We start from the raw sequence: 25,366 nt of genomic DNA, 5'->3' as shown, positions 1-25,366 counted from the left end.
CTCTGCCCTTTTTTTTAAATGGTGCAACTTAAAGCTTGCATACACACTTACTGCAGCGTCACGTTACCTGTTTCTGAGTTAGCAGCAAAGCAGCCGATAGATGTGTCCGGTGTATTTATGCATTTCCATGCTGCGGCACGGTAGGGCCGCTATCGCAGCATCGCTGTGTCAGCGCGGCAGCCGTGCCGCTCTGCGGCTGAGGCAGCGCTGCCGGGAGAGCCCCCCACGCCTCTGCTGTGCGGGGACGGGCACCGGCTCCCGGCTCATCCCGCCGAGGCCCCACACCGCTCCCTAAAGGCAAGTCGTCGGGAGGGGCCAGATTTAAGGAAACACCTTTGTCTCCAGAATACCAAGATGGTGACAACCGGTTGTACGGTATGACAGCATCACGGCAACCCCGTGCCGGCACCTCTAGCCCCAGGGAGAAAAAAAACGTCTGCTAGCATACAGTACCACGCTGCCTTACCTTACTCCTTTCTGGACCTCAGCAAGTGTGTCCAAATAGCACTGCAGTATGTTTTCTTGATTACCAGATGCTTGGGGATGCTGCACCTGGCATGGAAATGCCTTCTTTTTTACTCTTCTCTTGAAAAGCAGAGGCACAGCCTCCTGCCACAAATTCCCATTCAGGATTCCCCCGAGGCAAACAAACGTAGGCATCACAGTGATGAGCGTGGCCGGACCATCCGGAAGTCAGTTTGCTTGACATACAGAAAAAAAGGTCATTGGTGCCAACTAGTGCAATGTCTTAAAAATGGCACAGCAGAAGTAGCTGGAGCGGTGTTTGTTACCGGCCTTGCACTGAGAGTACGTGTTCGTCACATGGAGGAGGACTGCTTTGTAGCAAGTTGCAGAGGATGATGTAGAAGACTGTGAACCAAAGTCAGTGTTTTTATTACCTAATGCTATCAAAATACAGAGCCCTGCGCATCACGAAGGAGAAGCAAATAACTTCAAAAACAAGATGGGGGAGAAGAAATTAACCAGATACATGAAAGTTTAAGAATTACTGAAGTGGAGGGAAGGGATGTGTGCTCATGCATTTCAAGTCCTGAAGCAAATAAGGGACAATTAACAACGTTAGGCAGCCACCAGCCTGTCTGGCAGCGCTCTGTAGTCAGTCCAGAGGATGCCAGCCTGCCCTGACAGTAACCAGAAGTGATAACCTAGTCTGCCACCAGCCAGGCAGCCAGGGTTCAGGCTACAAAAGGTAAGAGCAAGAGGCATATTTCTAAGAAGAGTTGCACTTCTTTGGGTTGTTTTGAGCATCGGTGCTAAATTCCTGCTGCTGCTGACAAGAACCAGCAATGCACATTCTTGCTGTTGTTAAATTACTGATATATTACTTGCTATCTATTTTGGATGCTGCAATTGCATTTTTCATGCGTGTCTATTGCCTTTTGTTGCTGCCTGCCGAAGATACTGTGGGCAGATCCTACGTCTGATGCTTTGTTTTAGTTGCTTGGCTACTGTAAAATGTTATCTTAGCTTTTGCTGAGGTGTCACAGATGCTTTCTTGATGAGTGTCCAAACAAGGAAATATGTCAAAGATGCTGGTGAATGCCATGCTTGCCTAGTTCTGTTGCTTTTGCTAGAGATGCTACACTATGCTTACTTTGCTTTGCTACTACAGACTATTTGTAAAATAACATAGAAGGTAGACCGAAACCTTTCATTTATACAGCGGAGTCGTGGTCAATACCAAAGGTAATATTATCTGTATCTTTGTATGCAAAGGAACTGTTGTTGGAAGGAGATGGTGGGCAACTGCTTCACTTAATCGCACTGCATTCTTTTCTGGTAATTGTTACAAAGAAACGTATTTTTCCTGTTGACTGCATTGCCAGATTTTTCCCTTCCTCTCTCCCTCCAACAGAGAGAGATTCAAATCTCAAAATTTAATTGGGATGTTGACTTCAAACTTCTTCCCTGCCAAAACCTGAAAGTAACCAATATTTCTTCTGCTCTCTGCATTTTCTGTTTATGCCTGCATAACTTTATCTCTTTACATCACCAGCACTTCTGACTAAATTGTTTTCTTGTACTCACAGTTTGAAACCTCTTCTAAAGTCTCTGAATAAGCTATGCTTCCTTCCAGTCAGTCCGAAAATATTTTGTCAGCAAATAAATAAAAAATTACTTTTAACAGCTGTTTTATTTCCTTCTTCAATGTTATTGCAAGCCTTTTCTTAATTATTCTTGCCTTTTGGCAGTTGCGGTGCATTAATATTTACAAGATGAGATGTAGTTTTCTGTTTATATTAGCAGTCCTCTGTCTGTGAGATCTGGACCAACCAGAATGCAGGATATCCTTTCTCATCGATTCATCAGGTTCATAATGTAAGATACAGTGATAAATGGCTATGTTGTCACTCTATGGATGTACAGTCTGTTGCCGTGGTGTTATCTACGGGTGTCACGTCGCTGAAATGACAAAAAAAAAAAGTTCGTACCTTGTCCGCCCTCTTTTGGGATTATGTGTGCGCGCATCCGTGTATTGTGCCGTGTGGTTGGCATCTGTTGGCTGTATGGTGTACATACAGGACGTGAGGGGATTGCCAGCAGCAGTCTCGCTCGGGGGGAGCTTTGACTTCTGTTCCTGATGTTTTCATTCGCTCACTTTTCCAAAGCGAGAAACCGTGTAAACAGCTCGGTTTGCACAGTTTCACCCCCACAGTGTGTTGTGCTGCCCTTTCTGTGTTAATCTGTAGGCTTTGCCTAGCTGAGGAACACGCCGTTGTTTGCAGAGGCACTTTTGGGGAATTAAGAGGTAACGTTGATGGTGCTCTGAACTTTCATCGTTTCTGTGACCGAGTCACATGTGCTGCGCACGTGAGAGCAAACCTGGCGATCCGTATCGCAGCCTGGTAAGGACGACAGCCAGTCGTTCAGCACGGTATTTCAGGGGAGCTGTAGATTTCTCCTAATTCCTGTCATGTAACCGCCTCCTTGGAGCATTTCTGCCAGAGAGGGGCCGTTTTGGCCACCGACCTTTAGAAGCTTTTAAAATGTAAGTACGCCACAAACCTGTTTCCATTATTTCAAAAAACAAAGATATAAGGAGCTAAAAAAATTTCTCTCGCTTTAGGAATTAAAACATAAGCAAATAATGAGGATTTGGCTGGTCCACAGAACATTTAAAATTCTTACAAGGAGAAAATTATTAATTTTTCAGCCAGAAGCGTTGTATCTATGTGTGCTCCAATTTATTGTTGTCATGGTGACTAATGCATGTTACCATAACCAGGCATGAGGCTTTAACAGTTGAAAAGTTATAAGATGTGGTCCTTGTTAAAAATGAATACATTCAAGCCACTCGAAACCAGGCTTTTTTATTATTTTTTTTCTGCAGTGTGGCGGGTTTTTAACTTGGCATTTTTATAAAAAGATGAGGCAGGTGTTAGATTTTATGGAAGTTGTACTGAGATTACTTTTTACCTGTGACTGCCTCTGCATCCAGGTGCCTTTAATGTGAGTCAGATACAGTTCTCAGAGAATGGGATGAGATAGAAAAATGTGCAACAATTGTAAAAATATTACCTAATAGCAGTAATCTGCTTCCGTAGTTCATTTGACATCAAGCATCTGACCCGTTCTAGAGCACGGAGTAGTGCAGATCTACCCATTTTCAGGGCTATGAAATACTGCAAGAGCATGAGAAATTGGTTTTTAAGGCTGTGACCTTTATGGTTAAAAGTTGTCACTGTAAAAGGATTGAAGCTTTACCACTCTGGCACCTGATCTGAGACTGTTTTGTGATTGTAAATTCTTCACCTGCAAAACGTGGAGCAAAACATCTTCTTTCTCAAGGTGACTGAGGCCGGAGAGAGGAAAGTCACTGGTTAAAGGCACGGGGAGGTTAGAATACTAAAACACAGGCAGTACAGCAAAAACCACGTGATAAATTGCACAGCTGTCTGATGAGCTGTAAAGTTAGATGAGGAATAAATTATCTCTTGCCTTTCTACTTCATCAGAGAGAGAAAAATCTCCATACGTATATTGTGTCATAAAAAATACATAAGCTTAAATGTTTGATTATTTCTTATAATTGCAAATTAAATATTCAAACCAGAAAATCCTTATCCTATCATATCTATTTTAAAAAACTAAATCAAACATCATAGTTGGTCGTGCTCGGCAATTTATGGACATTTCTATACAGCTTGAAAGAGTTTTAGGTGCTTATGAAGGTCCTGAATCTCAATACATCATCCGTGAGTTGTTCCACACCAGTTCCTCAGATTTAGAACTACTAGTAATTCATATTTTTCTACCCTAGACTTGAGACTTGTCGTTTCAAGTCTTCTCTAGGTCAAAGATCTTCCTACTTTGTATTTTACCTGAAGTTAATTGCCATCATCACATCCTAAATCTCAGAATTCCAGTGTCTGACTCAAGTCAGTCAGCTGAGGAGCTCCTTTCCTTCTGTAGAGGTTTTTAATGCCCAGATTTATGGAAGTATTTAGCTGTCTAAATCTTGTTTAAAAGCCTTTCTTCCCTTTAAAAAAAAAAGGAAATTGAAAAAAGGAAATTGCATGGGGAATATGTAATAGGAATTACACTTCTAAACATCTTCATGGATCTGGGCTTTGGAGACTACCCTGTTATAACTCAGTCTAAATAGGTAATGAATACTAGCAATAGTATGGTTTAAAAATCTAAGGAGTTTGGTATGAAATAAAAGGAGAGGAGATCAGAAGCCACTTCTGCTGAATATTAAAAGACACTTAAGATACAGTTACAGAAGAAAATGTTATGATTCTGGTATAACATGTCTTCTTCATCCATCATAATAATCTGTATCTATGACATTTAATTTGATGCAGCTTTTCTTAGTAGCCGCTCCCTCTACAAGACGCACTGAAATACATGAAGGGTCTTCAGGTGCAGCGGTCTGTCAGGAAGAGCAGAACCCCTGTATCTCTGCCTGCCCTTAACCTCAGCTGTATCACATGTTTAGGTCATCCTAGAGACATGTACAGCAGTCTTATCAATTCTGTTTTGTCTGATTTAAAAGCAATTAGTGGATACAAACGAATGGTCTCCACACAGTCCCTCTCTAAGTGTCTCGTACACTAGTTTTATTAGCCTGGTTGAAGATTATTTCTCATTGCCTCGTGATTATTGCTTCCTAGCTCCTTTATAAAATTGAACCAATACGAGAGGTAATCACTGTTCCTCGTGTCACTGCCCTTCATTTACAGACAGAAACAATGCAGTTCTCCATGCTTTTATAATACCTTTCATGCAAAAGGGAGTCAAACTGTAAAATGATGTATTCATTTTACTCCTTATATAACCTGTTTAATTTGTCAGTACTGTCCATTTTCTACATGTGAGAAAAGTCACCTGCAGACCAGAGCAACAGAAGGGTTTGGAGAACAAACCAGGGTCATTTATTCCATAGAAATTCTGCTCCTATCTCATGGCTGTCCCAGTGCTTCCTCAGTGGAAAGACCGATGCTCAAAAGATGTACTTTTATAGCTTCTCTATCCTGGATTTACTCCTGCCCCATCATAATAACCTTTTGCTAAATGGATAGGATGTACCTTCTGAGATCTGCTTCCTTACACAGAACATGCAGGAGTGTGTCTTTATTAGGGGGGGAAAAAAAAAAAGGGACTATTTCAAGTGGTCTGTTAGCTATGGCCTTGAGCAGCTCATAAGAAAGAGAATTTATGATGGGTACAATCCATCTTCTCTTGTAGTCAAATACAAACTCCACTAATAAGGATGCAGATCCTTACCCCTTGTAATATGATTGAAACCTTATTTTATAAGGAGAACTGCTTCTTAAAGAAATCATATTCCCTCTTCAGGTTAAATATGATGAAGGGTTTTATACATTAGTGGTCGGAAGGATTCATTTTTGTGGATACAGAATGCCAAAAATTGGACCAATTGCTGCTGCTGCTTTCCTTTCAAAATTTGAGGTTGAAGTCATATCCGTAGCATGTAGGCAACTTAACTAGGCAAACCAGAAATTACAATACTGTATAATTTGTAGATGTGCTAATAGTGCCAACATTAACTAGGTTCAACTTGTTTTATGATGTTCACTTGCTTGAAGTTACCATATTGGCAGGGTAATGTTGATGTTTCCAGATTTATCTCTTGCTTTTCATTGCAGAGTTGTGCAAATGTGTGTCATTTCATTATTTTGTGACACATGAAAATGATGTACATGTTTTGTTTACTCTGTTCTGATTTAATTAGTAGGATGTCATAGTTTGCCAGACTTTTGAATGTCTTCGATAAGAATTTTTTCATGTGTTTTTGATGCTTAACTTCTTTTTGCTTTAAAAGTCTTAACTTCTAGCCATATTCTGTGTGAAATGCTGATGACAATTCCTTGCCAGCTTCAACACCTATTTTAACAATATGACAAAATACACAGAGATACATGCAGGTAAAGAAAGAAGTAGCATAATCCAAATAGAAATAATCATATAGGAGAGGGTAAAATAGTTTCAGAGAGAAGCAGCAGGGGAGGAAGGAGGATCAGGAAGGAGAAATATGATCCCCAAAAGCCAGAGTGGGAAGGAGAAGGGGAATTCAGAGACAGACCAAACCAGAGTAGGGGTGAAGTGGGGCTCGTGACAGAGGGAAGAGGGCTTGGGAGGAGGAGAAGGACACCATCCATGGGTCATTTTCAGTTAAAGTGAGCTGATGCTGGTTTGGCAGCATCCCTGGTTTTGAGGACATGGGCAGTGTGGGCACATGTGTACCAAAAGTAGGAGAGATCACAGGTAAAAAATAAATAACCTCAAAGCAATATTTTTTTTTTTTGCGTGGGGCTGCAAGGTGAAAGGAGCCCCCAAGGGCCCACAGTCAGTTCTGGTCCAATAAAGCCATGTCCAAAAATACACAATGGCGGGTGAGACCCAGACCAGCACTGCCATGCTGGGGGCACTCCTGTACCAATGCCTGCGTTGACCCTTTTTGGAAGGGAGGAGAGTGTCCTGTGAAGGGATTTGGCAGCAAACTGCAGTCCTACCCATGTTCTCTGAGGGCTTTGGGGAAGAAGGGAGATGACAGCTCAGGAAGGCAATCACCTATATCAATGAGAATGATCGATCTGGAAGGGCAATGTTAGTAACTCTACAATGAGACATCAAGAGAAGGTAATCAAAGTAAATATCCATAAAGAGATTAAAGAAGGCCTCCTATATTTGAAGAATGTCTAAGTCTTCAGATCAAAGCAAAGTCTCAGTTTTTAGCCGTTTAGGAAAGTTAGTTATCGGTTATATGTGCTAGATAATGGAAGACATTAACTGTGTAGAAAAGCTTGTAAAACACATAGCAGAATTTGTGAATAGCATTTTTGTGCATCTCATGATTTTTTTTTTGAGTGCTCTCATCCTCATGTATGTATTGTAAACAGTTATTTTTAAGGAACATTTCCGGTGCCTAATGATTTTATTCTCAAAGCAAATAGATTTAATTAAAGCCTCATTAAACACTACAGTAGATGACTTTGGATTATAAATTAAATCATGAAAAACGTTGTAGGAGTTGTATTCCCTTATTTTAGCAACATGGCTCTATGTGTAGAAAATAAATTATTGTTAATTGAGCACAACAATGGAGGGCTATTTTATAGCAAATTTGCCTGCAAATTCTCTTACATCTTGAACAACTGTGATTTTCAGACAGGAGACTGGGGAGAACCTTCAATTACCCTGAGACCTCCAAATGAAGCCACAGCATCAACGCCTGTACAATATTGGCAACATCATCCAGAGAAACTCATCTTCCAGTCATGCGATTATAAAGCATTTGTAAGTGTTGACAAATTTAGTGGTTTGATTTGGTATAAATATCTTAATCTTAGATTTTTGATAAACTGTTAGTTTTTTTCATTTATAATATTTTTTCAGTCACTTTTAATGAGACAGGCCACTTCCTCTGAAACACTGTAATTGTAATGAATGAGAAACAAGGATGCACAGTAGTTTTTGCTCTGAATATTGTGATATATTGCCGTCCATGTAGCAATAGTGTTAGAAAAATGACACTATGAATAAGTGGCTAAGTGTTGTAGAAGTGATAGTGAGAACAACACCCCTACTTCTCAGCCGTCACAACTCCCTGTCTGGTACTTATGGAAAAATAATACAATGTAATATGGGATCCTCATGCCTCCCTTAATGCTCTGTTAACAGTAGTTAAAGTAAGTATTGCCTTGCCTGAATTTTATACACCTGGTTTTGGAAGGGAGCTAGGGAAGATGAAGATCAGGGTCCTGAAGAAATGTTTTCTGTCTATGGGACAAGGACACATTCAAACCTCTTCCAAACTGATGACTACTTGAAGTACCAGTAGCTGTCAGTTCCTTCAGAGCAGGGAGTATTTATACCTCCCAATAACTGTGGCTGATTCCCACTTCCCATCCCTGGAGAAATGGAGCTTCCCTCTACAGCTAAAGACGATTAGTGTTCTCTGGCTGGTATAAATGTTTGTGAAGGAACGGAAGGTTTCCTGAAGTACAGAAAGTCATATTGGAAGACTTTGTTTTTTAAATGAAAAACACTTTTCTGAAACCTTGAGTTCACCATCAACAGGGTGGAAGGGCCAGTGCTTCTGGGGATCTGAAGATGTGCCTCAGCCCACCTGTTTAAACTCTTACATTTCCCCTTCCAACTTTGCTGGAAAACGCTGTTAAAGTTGCTGAAGGTGCTTCCCAGACCACTGTGTCCTCATCAGAAGTGGCCACCTGATGAAGCAAGGCTGATTTATTTTACAAAGGAAAGGGGCTCAGTAGTTGTAGTGCCTTTAGCATAATAGCTGGGGGTTAACCACTTCTCCAGGACATGGGGTTTAGATCCTCTTCACCTGAAGAAGCGTGGATCCTTAGTGCTTTTTTAGAATAATGCTCTGTTCACCAAACATTGGAGCATTTGGGGGGCGAGTTGGGGGCTGCGGGACTTCATTTAAAGCAGATACGAAAAGGCAGGAATTAGAGACTAAGTGCAGGTGGGACAGAGCCTGGCTCCCACTGAGGAGGGGCAGAAGGGGTGTTACAGGCCTGTCTCGCTAGAGCACATCTGTATCTTCCATCAGACCTTCATGGGGTAGAAATTGCCATGAATGCAGTGATTGTCCCTGGACAGGAACTAGAACCTCTGCCTTCCTCAGCAAGTCGTGGTCAAGGTCCAGCTCGCCTGATCTCAGTCTTGCTCTCCTCCTATGCAGCACCTCAAATTGAAAAGCAAGCTTAGTGACTTCTAGTTCTTTAAATATTTTTCATAGTTTTCAGTAAAGTGAACAGGTTTATCTCAAGAGTGCCTCTTATCTCATTACTTGATCCAGCAGTAAATTCATAATCATATGTAACCTTTGTAGTAGATTGGAAGGCATGTGGATCATTAAAGAAGTGAAGTTGGGATGACCAGGAATATCCAAGTTACTGGTGATTAAGGAATCACCAAATCAAAATATCCAAGTTATTGTTGATTAAGGAAATATTTTCCTTTCCTAAGGATCGTGTGTCACTGCACTGTCTCAGCTCCCTGTGCTGTAATGACCTCAGCCTTATGGAGTAAAACCCTGGCTTGGAAGTTATAACAGGGGCAGCTTTCATTGTGTGTCGCACCACTCAGTTGAACTGTTGGATGTCCTGTGTGTTGCTCCCGCATGCTCTGGGTCTTTGAGAAAGAACATTTCCAAAAGTACAGCAAGTCAAAGGAAAGCAATTTCAGATTTTTCTGGCAACTAAATTGGACAGTACCTCTGTGATTTGTTTGTCTATTCCATAGTCTACCCTTGGAAGCATTTCTGAGTGCCTGCAGCTGAGGCATTTTGCTGCTGTGCAGATGGAACAGGAGCTGCATATCTCTTCTCTTTCTTTCTCTTGTTCTGCCATGAGCTCAAAAGCACTGCTTTTTTTCCCCGATGCCTGACCAACTGATAGCTTTCAAGGAAATACTAACTTGTTAGGCCGTAGTCTATAAAACAATAACAAAATTAAGAAATTGAAGCAATTAATTACATCTTTCCCAGAGAAGGCTAGGAATGTCAAAGGTGTCAGACAGCAGGATCCAGAGAAAGATACTGTTCAACTCAATACACTTTGGTTTAATTCTCTAATTTCAGAGCTTGCTTTAAATTTATTGTTCTTCTGCAAGGGCGATATCAAGCCATCCCATCAAATTAATGCCCAAAGCCCTATTCATGTCACCATCAAGCCCCCAGCTGGACTCGCAGCTGCTTGGTTTATGAATCTTTCACATCTGCAGTCCTCCAGGAATGCCCTTCATTCGTTCCTTTCTGCTTGTGCTTATCTGGTAGTGTTGGTGTTGCTCACCCTTCCATTTATAATGCCCTGTAAAGTGTTGCTCACTAATTACCATGTTGGCTACTGTCTACATTGAAATATTAATGCATTTTCTTGCAGGTCAGAGACTCCTGCAGTACATAGTGTGAACTGAAGGCTTTAAAGAAAATATCTCAGTTTAGGTCAGGAGACCAGAGAATTGAACCAGTACGCTTTCTGTTCAGTTCCAGCTTGCGTTCAGCTGTCACTGAAGTTATTTTTGATAGGTTCTTGTTTAAGATGAAGCTGGTTCACTATCTGGTTGGGTCAGCATAGACTGTTTCCAAGGGGAGTCAGTGTGGTAGAACGAAAAAGGTCAGGCAGTGGTGATGGGCTGCAGCATCCTCTGGGAAGAGGCTCCCACCCACGGTGCTTTCTCTCCTCCTGGAGCTCACCTGCCCCGTTCTCACCAGCGGCATGACATCAGCTCCTGTGATGCTCACATAGGACTGAAGACTTAAGCGAAGCCATGACATTGCGCTGCAGTGAGAATGCAAAGAGAGACATCTCTGTGCCTGGGGAGCAGGAGACGAGGGGTGGCTTGCTGTCCTCTTTCCCCCGTTAAGCCAGACTTGGGTGTGACTCTATATAGAAATACAGAAAGATCCTGTGCACGCAGGCCTATACAAACATGTGCACACACCTGTAGCATCTAGAGGCAGAGCGTGGCTCTCGCACAGCCCTGTTAGCAGTAACAGGACCCCTCTCTGCTAGGCGAGAACGGCAGGGATGATGCAGCCAGCTCCATCCCTGGAGGAGCAGCGCCGTTCACACGTGTTGCGGAGAGGTACTGGAGTCCCCAGAGGAACAAATCCAGAGCCTGCTGTCAGGGTGCAGGAGGGCTCAAACTGCACATGCCAGCAAGTGACCGGGGTGAGGAAGAGGCAGGTAGGAAAGGGGATGTGCCAGCGAGGCACTCGCTGCCTTGTGTACCCTCAGAGATGAGCAGGCTCCTCTGAGAGCACAGTGGCTTTCAGCAAGCTGAGCCGGGACAAACCGCCAGCACCCTGGTGCTTCCTCTCACCCAGCCCTCCTTCAGATCAGTAAAGGCTTCAAGATAATAGTTCAGGGTGAGTCTTTTCTTAGGAGGAAATAATGGTTTAAACTAGTTTTCAGTTCACATTTATTTTCTCTGTTTGCTGACATCGGGCTCTGCTATTTGCACATAAATTAGTTACAGATTGAGTACACGGAGGTTAACATCTCTGCTGCCCTTTACATCCACGTGATTGCACACATAGCAATATGAGTTTGGCAGATGGCAGCTAAAAAAAGCAGATTCTCCATTTTTTAATCAAATGGTATTTTTCAGACGGAATCTGTAATATTTGCTTGTTTGAGTGACTAAGGTGATAAGCTGGAAGACTTTCCGATACCGTTTCAAAGGGCTCCATCTGATTCAATACACTTGTTCCTGTGCATCCTGTTTCATAGGTTAACACTTTTAAATGATCTATCAGAGAACTCCAGAGTAAAAAAACTCTAAAACCACAAACTAGGAAGTTGTCTGCTACCACTGTCGGGTTTTTTAGGCATCTTTAGTACATTTCTGCGGATGTTTGTCTGTTCTGGGATTTTAGTTACATGAAGTTTAATTTTTTTTTGTTTTAGTATTTAGGTTCTATGCTGGTAAAAGAGTTAAGAGGCACAGAGTCAACACAGGATGCGTGTGCAAAGATGAGGGTAAGTAAGTCAGTAAACCTACTCCTTTTTCTGTCATCATAATATTAAATAATATTAGCTAGTGATTACTTGTACTGTGCCCTTTTTGCTTTTATAATGTTCTGTTACCCATTTGTTTTCCATTGCCCTTGCATTTACATTGGCATTCAGTAGGAAGTCTGTTCTACCTTTTATCTTAGTTTCAAGATATCAAAATTTAATATCAAAATTTAAAGGTAGATTTTATTTTGTATCTAAGAAAAAAAGTAAATGTATGCATTCTCTTTTCTCTTGAATCTTCGAGTTTGTTTCTGAGTACTTTCCAGACACTTTAAATGCGCCCATATCACTTTGCTTTTATAAACAGAATTTATAGCTCATATATAATAATATAGAGTGAATTTACTGTGTGAAGATACGTACTTGTAAATATATTAACATGTTACCAAAGCCATTGTTTTTTACGTATGGTCTAATCCTACAGTCACATAATCCTGTGGATGCCTGTACTCACATGAGTATTCCCATTTATCATGAGGGAGTTACATGCTTATTCATTGAAGGATGAAAAGGGAACTAATTCAGTTTCACCTGGTGGTGGAAAAGCAGTTAGGTTTCCTTCAAACTAGTAAGAATATGTTTTCCTGTGGCTCTTTGGCCTGATACTGGTTTGTAGAAAATTACAATGAGGCTCAGTCTATCTCCAACAAACGTACCGCTGCTGGAAGCTCATAGCAAGCCACAGGCCAGCTACACTATTTATTCCCAATTGTAGTTGAAATAAGAACACACCTGTTCATAGAGATGACAAATATATCATGGTCTGGCATGATTAATTAACGAAGAATATAATTGCTTGGTGATCTACCGAAGGTGTAAAATTACATAGATGAACAAGTGAAATCCTTAATTCTGTGGACCATAAGCCTTTTATGCAAGATGCCTCTGAGCACTAGACGTAGCATTCGGATCAATTAGAAAGCTAGAAGATGTGTAAAATTCATGCAATCAGACAACCATTTCCTATTGGTTACTTATCTGCAGCACACAGACTTTTGTACAAGCTGTTTTAGCTAAGGGCTGGCAGTAATTCATGCGTACTAGATTGCCTGAAGATCTGTGGCTTTCCAGCTAATTACATGCTAATCATTCCTTACCTGGGTTTAAACACCCCTAAAAAAAAAAAAAACCCAGCAACTTCACACAGAGGGGTCTACAGTCACATACACCTGTTCTGGGGAATTAATTGAGGCTGCAAGCATACCGTCTTCCAATCCAGTTTTCAAACTGTCACACTTAGTAGTGCGATTTTTTTAGGCATATGCCTGCACAGATCTTAGGGCAGAATTTGACACCATAGTAGCACATGACAACTTCAGTAAGTTATTTGACTGAACTAGGAAGCTTAACATCAAAAAGTCACTCTAAATAATTTATAGCCATTTTAAGATTTTTATTTAAGTAATAAATTTAGCAAATTTAAACTATATACCTGAAAAAATAAGTGTTTGAAAACAAGTTTAATTTAAAATACAATTTTTCTATAAAAATAATGGAGTTGCAGTAGTAGCTTATAATGCCATACAGGGCATACAGTGATTGGGTTTATATATATTTATTTTTTACATTCTCTTTTGAAACCATGGTGCTGTGAGAATATTTATTTTCTGTTTTGAGGGGGTTTTATTGCAAAGAGGTTTGAATAAAACAGTTTTTAATCAGGATTTCATCTATTCTTTCTATGTAGTCCTTTTAATCATATGCCTGTTCAAGTCAGAAGCAAAAAACATTGACTTAATGGGAACAGATTATTATTTTAGTACAAGTTTCCCAGTGAGAAAAATGTGTCTTTTTCCAAAACTTTCTCCTTCTGGTTGTGTTCTGAAAGCTGGTGGCTATGAATTGGGTGTCCAGATTGTCCTAAGTCATCCTGAAGTTTTGCTGTGATGTTCATTATTGTATTTAAGTACTACTGGGTAGTCATTGAAAATGTGGCTTCTTTTATAGTTACATTTTACTTTACATGTACTGAAAGCGACATTTCACTTACAAAAAAAGAAGTGAAAAGCTATATTATTTGACTGCTTCTCAGGTACTGAATTCTGCCCACTTGTCCACTGTCTTTGGAGTCAGTGAGATTTTTACATAGGGTTGTACTAACATGATAGAGCAAAATGTTTTTAGTTGGGGTTTTTTTCCATTTATATATTTCAAATCCATAGCATGCTGCAATCTGAAACATGTTGGGGGGGAGTGTGTCACATATAATCTTGTTGAGGTCCTTCCCTGCAATTTTTTAGTCGTTCTTGAGTCAGCCACATAATGGTTTTTAAGAAGAATGTATGAAAATTAGGTACCTAAATTTTCTATCAATGTGGCTTTAGCTTCTCTGTCTTTCACCTAATGCTGCTCAGAAAAGTGTTGATATTCACTGGATATCTTCCAGGTCAGCAGATGCACAAGGACGAAAGAAGCCTGTCAGTGAAAAAGAAGTATCTTGATCTTCCTTAATCATTCATAGATACAGAGAAACAACAAAAATGACATGTCTGCTGACTGCAGATCCCTCTCTGTTAGTTGTAGATGCTTCCTGTGCTTTCAGTTATTGCAATTGATGGTTTTGGTTCTCAAGGGAAGTGTCATGCAGATATCCCTCGCCTCTCTCCACAGAGAGGCTTACAGCAGCCTCCTTCTCTTATAGCTTAAGAGTGAAGGGTGATCCTAAATCTTCTGTAACGTAAAAACAAACAGACAAAGAAAAAACCTGGGAACCTCTGTCTTAATAACTCTTCTTGGCCATCCACTGTGCTTCTCAGCATTGTGCAGCAGTGTGCTCCAGCAGGGCAGGTGATGGATTTGTTTGGGGAAAATCACGCAGATGCAATAAATGAGCTCAGCACGGGGGTCAAGGTTATACATGCTTTTTCTTCCCACCCAAATTGCAGACTCGTGCAGCCATCCAAAATTATGGATATTTGGCAGGAAGTGTGCCTATTAGAGGGATTATACTTTATTTTTCCATTCACTTATTTGCGTTCCAAGGATGGATTTATATTTTATGGTTTCCTATTTGTTTCCAGCTATTTTCTCTCGCAAACTCCCTCTGCAGTCAACAGCACTGTCTCTCTCCTTATCTCCATTCCCCACCTGCTGTAAACTGACCTTTGCTACTTGGAGATTAAATCTTGCTGTCCTGGCCAGAATAGATTTATTAATTATATTTGAGAGATGCCTTCAAGAACTTAAGAGCTTTCATCTTTCTCAGTGTGGAATAGGAAATATTACAAGTTGTGTTTTCAATCAGATTACTGCCTTCACTTCAAATCACCATAGGAACACGAAGCGAGACTAGAATGTGTTTACATCAAAATAAAGAAAAGGAATAAAGTTTAATTGGAGCTAGGAAGAGACTTGTTCTCTACAGTAGACTCCATCTGGCTTTTACACACCTGAATTCCTTGACCAGGTAGGAAGGGGACAGTTTTATACTTACTGGCACGATCACAGCAGCAAGGTAGACTCTTTCCTTGCTGTAATGTAAAATCATTAATGTTGCATACACCAATTACACAGTCCGAACCAATCAGATATTTTCTGCAGCAGTAAGGAACTTAGATTTTGTTCTTTGATCCTGCCACCTTCCTGAATATTATGTATCTTTCTTAAAGGTTTTCATGTTAGAAAAGAGATTCTTACATTTCAAGTCAAAGTTCTGGGGAACCAGCAACATAATTCTATTCACAATGCAGGTGTTTAAATATCTTGCTGATTTAAGACCAAAATGGCAAACTTGGAGTTGTTAAAAAGTCTGCTTCTCTTCTCTCTGGAGAGGTAGATGAAGATGAAAGAGAGTAGACTCTTTCACTAAAAATAGGCAGGGTTGGGCACATTCCTTCCTGATTTCTTCTTACATAAAGAAGGAGGACCTGGATATAGATGGCAGTCTCCTTGCTTCTGCTAATCCCTTTCTACTTTTCAATCTCCATTTCATTTCTTCCCCAAAAACAGAAGTGTCCTCCATAGGCCTCCTGGTGAAACTAGCCAGGCAAATGCCATGTCAGGATCAAATATTGTACTTGAGAATTTAGATTCTTCAGTCTCTTTTCTCGTTGGACTTGTAGCTCTGTCTCTGTCATGTGTCCACTGCTTTGGGAGGGTCTGCAGTGGAACAAGCACATGGATATTACTCAAAAGGCAAAAAACAAGTGGTGGGAGGTCTTAAATATGTCCAGACCTTATGCACATCCACATCTTGCCGTCTCACGTTCTTCAGATTGTATGTCCTTGAACTCTGTGGCTGAAAGGAATCCAAGGTGCAGGAGGGATGTGCTGCCCTTTCAGCAGCAGATGAGTGTGTACAGATATCACAAAAGCAAAAAACCTCTCATTCTCAAGTAGATGAGTTGCAGGTGCATCCCCAGTGCAACGTTCATATTAATGATGTAGCTTGGAGGCATCCACTAATTGTAGAGAAGTAAACAGTCTTGTACCACAGGGATTACAGATGCTATCTTATTCCAAGAGGTATTAAATTATGTCAGTGATGCATTTTTTAGCCTTTTGGACTGAGAGAAGTTAGTAAATATTTGTTACAAGGCAGACTCTAGTTTCAAAATTGGCTTCAAAACTAACTGGTCAAATGTGAATTTTGACTTTTTATTTCAGTTTCATCTCATGCATGATATTGTCAAAGGGATTCACTCAAAAGGAACTGTTCAATGAGGATTCATGAGCCTTAAGTAAGTAACAGGCTTAAGGGTATGATAGTAGGTGGTACCAATACATATTTTGAAAAATGCACTTGGATGCCATTTGGAATTAATAGTTGCTACCAGTATGGGAAAATGTTCAGAATCTCTTAGTGAAGTGGATTCCAGTACGTTATTGAATAGCAAAATCGCCAGCTACAGTCTTCAGGTACCTATTAAAACACAGTATAGGACAGAATTAGCAGATTAATTTGCAAAAGTAAAAAGCCAAGATGAAATCTTAAGATTTTACAGGCTCATAAACTTGTACTCAGAATTTATGTATGGAATTGTTAGTGGCTTGGTATAGCTGAATAATGTAATTTTACTGTGTGTTTGCAAGATCAAGTATAATTACATATGCAGTAAAACTAAAAATGAACGTGGTTTCATTTTGGCCACTGTATGAAAGCTGAGTAATCCAGTTATAAATGTATAGAGAAGTACATGAAAGTGGTCAACGTGGCAAAGTAGAAGTACCAGTGTATCCCGTTTCCTCTTGGCAGGCAATGAATAGATGAGATGAAAGCATTATGAGAGTGGGCTGCATTACACCATGTGCTTCAGTACGTCACGTTAATGTGTGAGCATCTTACACACTATTCTACATGTGCTCCTGAATCTCTTATTCAGTCGCATGTGTGTGTGCACAGAGATACCATGTTTTGTACATGTATTCAGAAGTGTTAGCTTAGTGCTCTCAGTTCAGCGCAGAACAAGGTATTGCAGTACGACCCTGTCTAGAAAGGATTAAAGACCCTTTAGGTTATATGTTTTGTACTTTAGAGTATATGGTTTGTATTTGCATGTATTGCCTTTTTCAAAATAAGCCGCCAGTTTATTTTGCTTTATTCCTAGAACAAAGTCCTATGGATCTTAAGCTATCATTTTTAATCTTGATTTGTTAGGTACACTGGCTGGGTGGGTCTCAAATTATTTGGAGTTTAGTTTATAGTCTAAATTAATGTCTAGCAGTTCTGCACAGCCTTAAAATCAAAATACAGGTGGAAATGCTTTATTCACTTAAGATAATATGTAGTACTACATTATGGAAATCAGTTTAGAGTCTGCTTGTATGGTGGTTTTTTCAGTGAAACTAAAGAAAATTCATAAACAAGATCAGAAGCAAGCTTGTGCTCTCACTCTCTCACTCTCTGGCACCATTGCTCTTGCACCCCTTTATGACCAGTTTCCAAAGGAGGAATTGGGAGCAGCCCTGTCCAGGGCTATACAGGGTTCTGGCACTGTCCTGCATAATGGCAGCGGTGGGTTCGGATGCAAATTCAGAAAGGTCTTAAATTCAGACCTTTATTGTAAAAGCAAGCACTGTAATAACTAGGCAGTTTCGTAAGAGATGCCTTCCGCCTCTTTCTGCTGGACGGATCTCCATTCTGAGTGCTGAAAGGACAAAGCAGCTTCATTGCAGCAGCTGCATCAAAATACAGGAGAGGCTGTTCCTGATATTCTTCATTCTGAAGAAAAAGAGGCTCTATGTCTCTTGGGGGCTCTGGGGAAGCGGAAGAAATGTCACATTGGCAATGCTTTCTTACATCTTCCTATGTCTGCAGTCAAGCCTGCTTTATGGTTCTTGAGTTACACATGGCCTGCTTCTACATAGGCATCGACCTGTGCCGTAGGAGGTACTTCAGAAGGGGGAGCAAAGCTCAGTCTCTCCGTCACGCAGACTCTGCAGCATTGAGACTCCTCACTGCAGGAGCAGTGCACCTGAGGAGACTGGGCTAGCACATCTGTCCTTATGCGGATGATCAGCTGATCAGAAACAGGCAGTGGCAATGAGCCTAGAATACGCTTGCTGTTCGTCCAGATGATTCTCCTAAAGAAGTGTGTTAAAACAGGAGCCAAAGTTACAGTCACAAATGATGGAGTTCATAGGAACTATGACCAGTTCCAGGCTAGTGAGCACTTGCCCAAAGACAGGGTCCTGTCACTATGATTGCTTCTACATGAGATAAAATCTAATCCTGCTACCATGGTATGAACGTGCCTTGGAGCATCAGACCATATGTCAGCATGCACATGACATCCAATGCCAGCCTTCAGCTGTGGCTCCTATAACTTTGGCTCAGGTCCATATGCTTCCCATAGAGGCACCAGATGGACAAGAATATTTTGTCCTCACATCGTGTCCTCACAGGGTTGATATGGTGGCTAGAACCTGAAAAGACCAAGGAAAGGGAATTCTGACTCCTAAGTCTCACCTTCTTCTTGGATTCTGGTCACAGGCACAGGCAGAGATGCCCACTTGGCCTGCACAGAGGTGTGAAATGTCTGACCATGAAAGCTGCGGGACTTCATCTCAACATCCTACAATTTAGAGCCAAAGCAGTTACAGTGCCTGAGCGAATGTTATTCATACTGTATCTTTGAAAACTCGTGTTACACATCCTGGCAGCCACCTCCTCTATTAAAAGGAAAGGAACAACAAGCAAATAGTATGAGCTCACCATGACAACTCAGAGCTGTGGAAGTCTGGAAACTGCCTGGAAATAGTAATTATATGGTGGACTTCAGTTACTCTGTCACTGGGAGTCGAGCGGGAGGAATAGAGCTGTGTGTTTTTCATTATAACACTGTCATAATAACCAGGGATGTTATTCCACTGCCTGACTGTTTGTTGCAATGGGGATACGGGTGCAGAATTGTTTCCCAAAATTATGTTTCTACACTGGACTACAGTCTTCCAGAACACCTTTGCACAAATCCTGGGGTTTGTATGGTTTGCAAGCCAATAAGGGGCATCCACTGCTCCTTACCAGCTGAGACAGTTTGGCTTTATAAATTACAAATGCCCATCAGTCTCTGATTCATTTCCTAATTTACCAGATGTAATTTAATAGTATTTTGATGAGCTCTTTCACTCAGATACAGTCTTCTGGCAGTTCATGACCTTGATTAAATACTAAAGATCAGGTCTGCTGTAGTCAAACCCAGGTGAATGTGGAGCAGATAAGGAAGATGATTAAATTACAAGCTACTGGGCTAGATGAGAGAGGACTCTGTGGTGGTTAGTACAACGTGGCCTTGCCAACAGGAAGCTTCGCCTTTATGGCAAATGGAAGATAGTGCAAATTAGACCAAAAAGCTAAAATAAATTAACTTAGTAGCCGTGTTTGTATAGCGTGTTGGAGGAGAAGAGAAATTTTGCTGCTAAGGAGGCGAGGAAGGAGATAATTACAATAATCAAAATGGGAGACAAATAGCTCCTGCGTGTAGCTGTCGGGATAGAAAGAAAGGACAAAAGTTGGATGATTGCTGGGTTGCCAGATGATTAAAGTGATGTTGTCATATTTGCGAATATTTTGTCTAGATATGAGCATATGCGGGGTATATTGCTTGTTCTTCTGATAGATGTATGTACTGCTGCTTCCATACAGTCACTGTCATGCTTTCTCTGCATTGAAATTGAATTTTATGAAAAGACCCGTTTGAGATCTGTTATAGACGCACGCACAGGTATGTACTTGCTCTGCTTTTGGCAGGAGTACTGGTTCTCTCTCCGCTCAGTTCAGAGACATGAAAATCAGAGTAGTATCTTCCTTCAGATTTTGTTAGATTCTTTAGGAAGTTTTGCCATTTAAACTTTCCTTCTTTAAAAGTGCCTAACCTTCTGGGTGAAAGAAGCTTTCTCCAGGATAAATTGACACTTGATTGTCATCTTGAGTCTCTTGTCATTTGATACTGAGAGAAGCCACAGTCCTCGCCATTACTCAGATGGGTGGGGCTCTCCTTGAGACTTTAATTAGAGGTTTTAGCCTTCACAGCACGGGACATTAATTGTAGAACATAGCTGGATCTGTAGCTTTGAATTTTATGCTGGCAAAAATGGAGTCTCATTTGATTCTGGAAGGAAGGAGATCCGATAAGGGGACTTGATTACATGTTTTGTTTTCTTTTTGGCTTTTGTTTGGTTTGCTCTCTAGTGTTAGCATCACCTGTTTTTCAGACAGCTTTTTTTTTTTTTCAGATACAGTCTGTATTTTGAAGCTTGTATCTGTGCTATTTTATTGTTCTTGAAGAATACAAAACCACCACTATGACTGTTGTTCAGCTCCTCTAATGATCTTTCTAGGTGGCAATTCTAGACTTTTCAATGTGTTTACACTCTCATTCCATGTGCTGATATTTCTTCATCTTTAACTGTAGCTGAATTTCCTCTTTCCTCTCAAGAAAATGTTTGCTTGATCTCTATGATTGTTTGCAGATACCTCCATGAGTCAATGTTCTCTGAACTTTATCTCCATTATTCATCTACAGTAGTTTTGTACAGAATAGTCTGGTCCATCATTGCCTTCCACCCTGAAAGAATTCAAATGAGCTATAAATTATTATGCCTTTTTGTTTGTTTATTGGTTTTTTAGTAAATTTAATCTGTAAACTAATCAACAGGTTTTCTGCAGAGAACTTAAATCTATCCCAGATATTTGCCCAGTCTGTTCGGCAGGAAATATCATTGCTGTGTGCATCAGGTTGAAGGCACACGGAAGTAGACTAGCATAAAAGGAAAAAATAGCCTTATAAGAAGACATGAACTGTAGGTAGGCGAACCTGGCACTGAGGGAATGCAGAATAAGCCTCCGTGCTAATTCATGTGTAAAGCAGCTTCCAGTAGCAGCTGCACTCAAGGAAGTGCAGGCGGTCAGACGTGACAAGATACGACGTTGGACTGACAGATTGACTGGCAGGCCTGGAGGGCTGCAGGGATAGCTCTTGTCACAAATACAACTGCAACAAGGCAAGGGAGTGAAGTATTTCTAAATAACAGCTAATTGCAGCAAAGAAACAGTACTACTGTTGGGTTTTACAGCTGGGAAGGGCAGGAAGAGGGGAGGCAGCACTGAATGGGGCACATTTTGGGAAATCTTTGATTGCATGACTGGTCTTTTTTAAGCCTGACAAATTTATTTCATTCTCTTTCCATTGTGCTAGGAAAAAGGGGAATTTTTACTGTTCTCACAGCAACCTGTAAAGCTCTTTTTAGTTTTGTAACTACAAGGCGGCTATTTCAAAAGCCCAGAGCATAGCCAGCTCAAGAAAAAGTAAAATATTTGGATAAGTACCTGTTGTTTAACTTACGTATTTTGTCAGAAGAAGAGAAAGAGCACTGTTCTTGCAATGCAACACAACACTAACATCTTCATTTTGGTTTCAGAAGTCTACAGAACAAATGAAGAAAGTACCAACCATTGTCCTGTCTGTCTCTTACAAGGGAGTCAAATTTATTGATGCAACAAATAAGGTATGTGCAATTGTTCAATATTAGCGTTTATTTCTCACAAATAGGGATACCTATGAGGCTTACTCTGTAAGAGCACCAGGCCAGAGAGGAGGACAGAGTTGCACTTTGTGATTTCCTCTCTTTTTCTCTCTTCTCTCAAAAATGGATGTAGTCGTTTTGTCGTTCTCCAGAAACTCAGTCTAGAGGACAAGTGAAGCAGCTTTAATGGCTCCTTTGGAGAACATTGTGTCCAACCTTCTACCATTAAAAAGCAAGCTTATCACAAAAGACATTTGGCAGGGAGCTTCTGTGGAATCCTTTACCATATTCTTCCCTATACAGTTCCTTAAATATGCAGAATATATATATATATTTGTTCATTAATATAATTTCGGCAAAAAAAATATAAAGATATCTCAATGAACAGTAAAGATGCAAGGTTTTATGCAGGGCCAGCCATTGTAAGACTAAGAAACATGAGCCTTGAATGTCCTTTTCAAATGTCAGAGCCTCTCTGAGAGCTGTTTTCCTGGTACTACCCATTTGACTCTCTGAACTGCAGCAGCTTCTTAACAGTTGTTATTCCATATTTTTTTCATCTTCCTGTGTGGCAATGCCCCTGTGCTTTGTTTCTTACATTTTAAATACACTCAACATTTAAAAAAAAAAAAAAGCAGAAACTGAAAGATCAGAGAATTCAGTGATGGATAGAGCAATGGGTTATTGCTTAGCCAAAGTAAAATGTACAAACTCTGTAAGCAGGAGTAAAGCAATGCATGAATTTCTCTTCTTCGGATGTCAAAAATGGCAAGAAAATGCAGTCCATACTGATGCTTGCATATGAATAGAAAATGAATTATTTTTTCTGTTATGTGACTAAAACTCACTAAGCAACATAAAAAATAAATCTGACAACCCAGCTACCTGACCAGGTTAATAATGTATATAACTACTTTCTGTTGCTGAACATTCAGACCCCACAATACATCTAACGCAGTGTCCATCAGACTTGCCAAATCAGTCAGTTTTTAAAGGTGTTTAGCTAGAACTGGGTTTTAAGTGAAGGAACAAAAGCAGATTTGCAAACTTCTGCTAGAGTTTGGAAGCCGTATCCAGGGTTAGAAATGGCATGAAAGAAAAACAGTCGTGAAATTACTGTTATGTCAAGTCTGGCATATTTGCCAGAGCAGAGAGGCCAGGGATTCCTGTCAGCTCCTTTTTCTTCCATTGATTCAAAATTGAGCTTCTACAACCCTAATTTCCATTATGTTTTCTGATGTGCAGGGCATAAATCAGAACATTGTAATGCTATTAATTCTAACTTGGATAAGGCTGGTTTCGGCTCTTAAATCTCTTCTGTAGTGTAAAGGATGTAACTGCAATGTCTTTAGCTTTACAAAAAAAAAAAAAAAATCAGGAGAACAAAAGGAGCTTCCAGTATCTCTTTGCACAGTGCATATAATCTTATGTAAGAAGGAAACTTAAAAGGAGTTTGGGAAATTGCATCGGCTCTAGACCGGTCCCATTGAAATCTTATGCCTAGTAGTGCAATAGATGTATTTAATGGAGGTAACTGATGCCACAGTCCTGTGTTTTTTCTGAAGTGGTAGATTGCTTTCTCTTCAGTTCAAAATCTGCACTGCCTTTCCCTTCTGTAAAAACCAGGTAATAGCCTGCAACTCTCCCAGGAGCGTTGTTATCATCCTTGTCCACAGTGTGCTGTACCCAATTCCTTCAAGACCCCAAACAGATTAGCACTAAGGTGAGATCCTATTCAGACTTGTACCGCTTCCATATGAGCTTCTAGTTGACAACGCTGGGCACCACTTAGCAGTAAACGCGTACTTTTTAATGAGAAAAATAGCTAGCAGTTATGTGCTTCAAAACTCAGCTCTCATGACTGTTCATCCTTTTCCTTTATGCCACCAAGCTAAGAATTTGTATTCCGAGTCGTAGCAGGCAAAGCTTCAGGTGACAAAGGGGCCCTGACCTCATTCCACGACAGCTATTTCAGTGGCGCCTTGAAGCTTGGCATGACACCACTTTGACATGACACCATTCCTTTGCAAGTGAGGCCAGAAAGAAATTGCTGCTTAGGAAAAAGCAGACTCGCCGAATTTTCTCGTGGGTCATAGCTAACCCTAACTTCTGGATGATTCCTGCCAGGAGGGGGATTGACACAAGGTAGGCGAGCAAAAGGAAGGCTGCTTAGCAAAAAAACTCATGTCTCCAAGGTATTTCCTTGGCAGAACCAGAACCGATTTTCAGCTCCCCCGCTTTCTGAGAAGCGCCGGAGGTTTCTCTTGCCAAACGGAGTGACAATTTTTAGAACGACGACCGTACAGTGTCGGTCAGTGCCTGAGGAGCGTACCCAGAACGGCGAGCTGGTTCACAGCGTTGTAATTTCTACAGGGTAAGACTATGGGTCTGCTGGAAGTAGCAACCCTAGGAAACAGTAAACGCATGCACTGAAAACATGTTTAATTTTGAAAGGAGATCACAGAGGATATCCTTTAGAAGCTAGGGAAAAGCTCAATTTCACTACTAATTTTCATCCAGAAGATTTAGTTTAGGTATACCTTATTTTATTCAAAACAAACTTGATATGGATGTGTTTCCAAACTTTGCTTGGTTTAAAGTTAAAACATTAAAATAATCTCCCTGAGTTTTGCCTAAAGTGCAAAGCCCTGGGTCAACCCCAGGTCACCCAGGGCCAGTTTCAGCATAGCAGAGCTCTTTCCACATAGACTGCATAACTTCAGGTGATTACTTTACTTTGTGGCTCATGATTTGGCGTAAAGATTTCACATGATTTTAAGACCTTCCAAGCTTTAATTCTTTCTGCTTTTTAAACTACAGTGTTGCCAGTACAGCATCAATGACCATATATTACAGCTTTATCTGTGGATATCTAAATCCCTGGGTTTGGTATAATTGTAATTCTCATCAAAATCTTTATTGAGGGTAAAAGTTATCAATTTGAGAACAAAGAAGATGAAATGCTTAAAGTAACATAAAAAGGCAATGATTGTTAAGCAGAGATTATACGTGTCATTATAAATTGGCATATAGTGAAACATAAGTACTGGTTTTGTCATTTTTATGAATAATGCATTAAACAGAAATAAGTTGCAACAATTTAAGATTAAGAGGATTATTTCATTTCTTCAGTAACAGTTTCCTTATCTTGGTATTTCCATAATTTGAAATTTGGAATGCTTTTTATTAAGATTTTTCCTAAGCCATGATTTCTTCCATTAGATATACTAATATGTCCTTTCAAAAACGTGACACCTACGTGCAAGGGGGAAAGTTGCCACTTAGCAAATGAAAGAAGATATGGCAAAGCATCTTAAGTGACTTAGTTGCATATATTTCCTTTTCTTAAAAAAAAAAAAGAGG

General features: G+C 40.4%; 1 protein-coding gene across 15 annotated transcripts in view; it reads left to right on the top strand.

Moving 5' to 3' along the window:
* The window catches only part of ANKS1B (ankyrin repeat and sterile alpha motif domain containing 1B), a 447,444-nt gene that overhangs the window by 409,874 nt on the left and 12,204 nt on the right, over positions 1–25,366 (top strand). For 8 of the 15 annotated variants that reach the window (XM_054812811.1, XM_054812806.1, XM_054812804.1 and 5 more), the window contains 4 exons: positions 2,266–2,340; positions 7,656–7,784; positions 11,930–12,001; positions 21,899–21,985. In XM_054812811.1, coding sequence (XP_054668786.1) covers positions 2,266–2,340; positions 7,656–7,784; positions 11,930–12,001; positions 21,899–21,985 — 363 coding nt within the window. The remainder of the gene's footprint in view (positions 1–2,265; positions 2,341–7,655; positions 7,785–11,929; positions 12,002–21,898; positions 21,986–25,366) is intronic. The other 7 variants (XM_054812805.1, XM_054812810.1, XM_054812813.1 and 4 more) reach the window with 2 other exon arrangements.

This window comes from Grus americana, chromosome 1 (genome assembly GCF_028858705.1).
Source record: "Grus americana isolate bGruAme1 chromosome 1, bGruAme1.mat, whole genome shotgun sequence".
In the NCBI taxonomy this organism is placed as follows: Eukaryota; Metazoa; Chordata; class Aves; order Gruiformes; family Gruidae; genus Grus; species Grus americana.
Note: the sequence above shows the minus strand (reverse complement) of the source record. Positions and strands in the feature narration are given on the sequence as shown.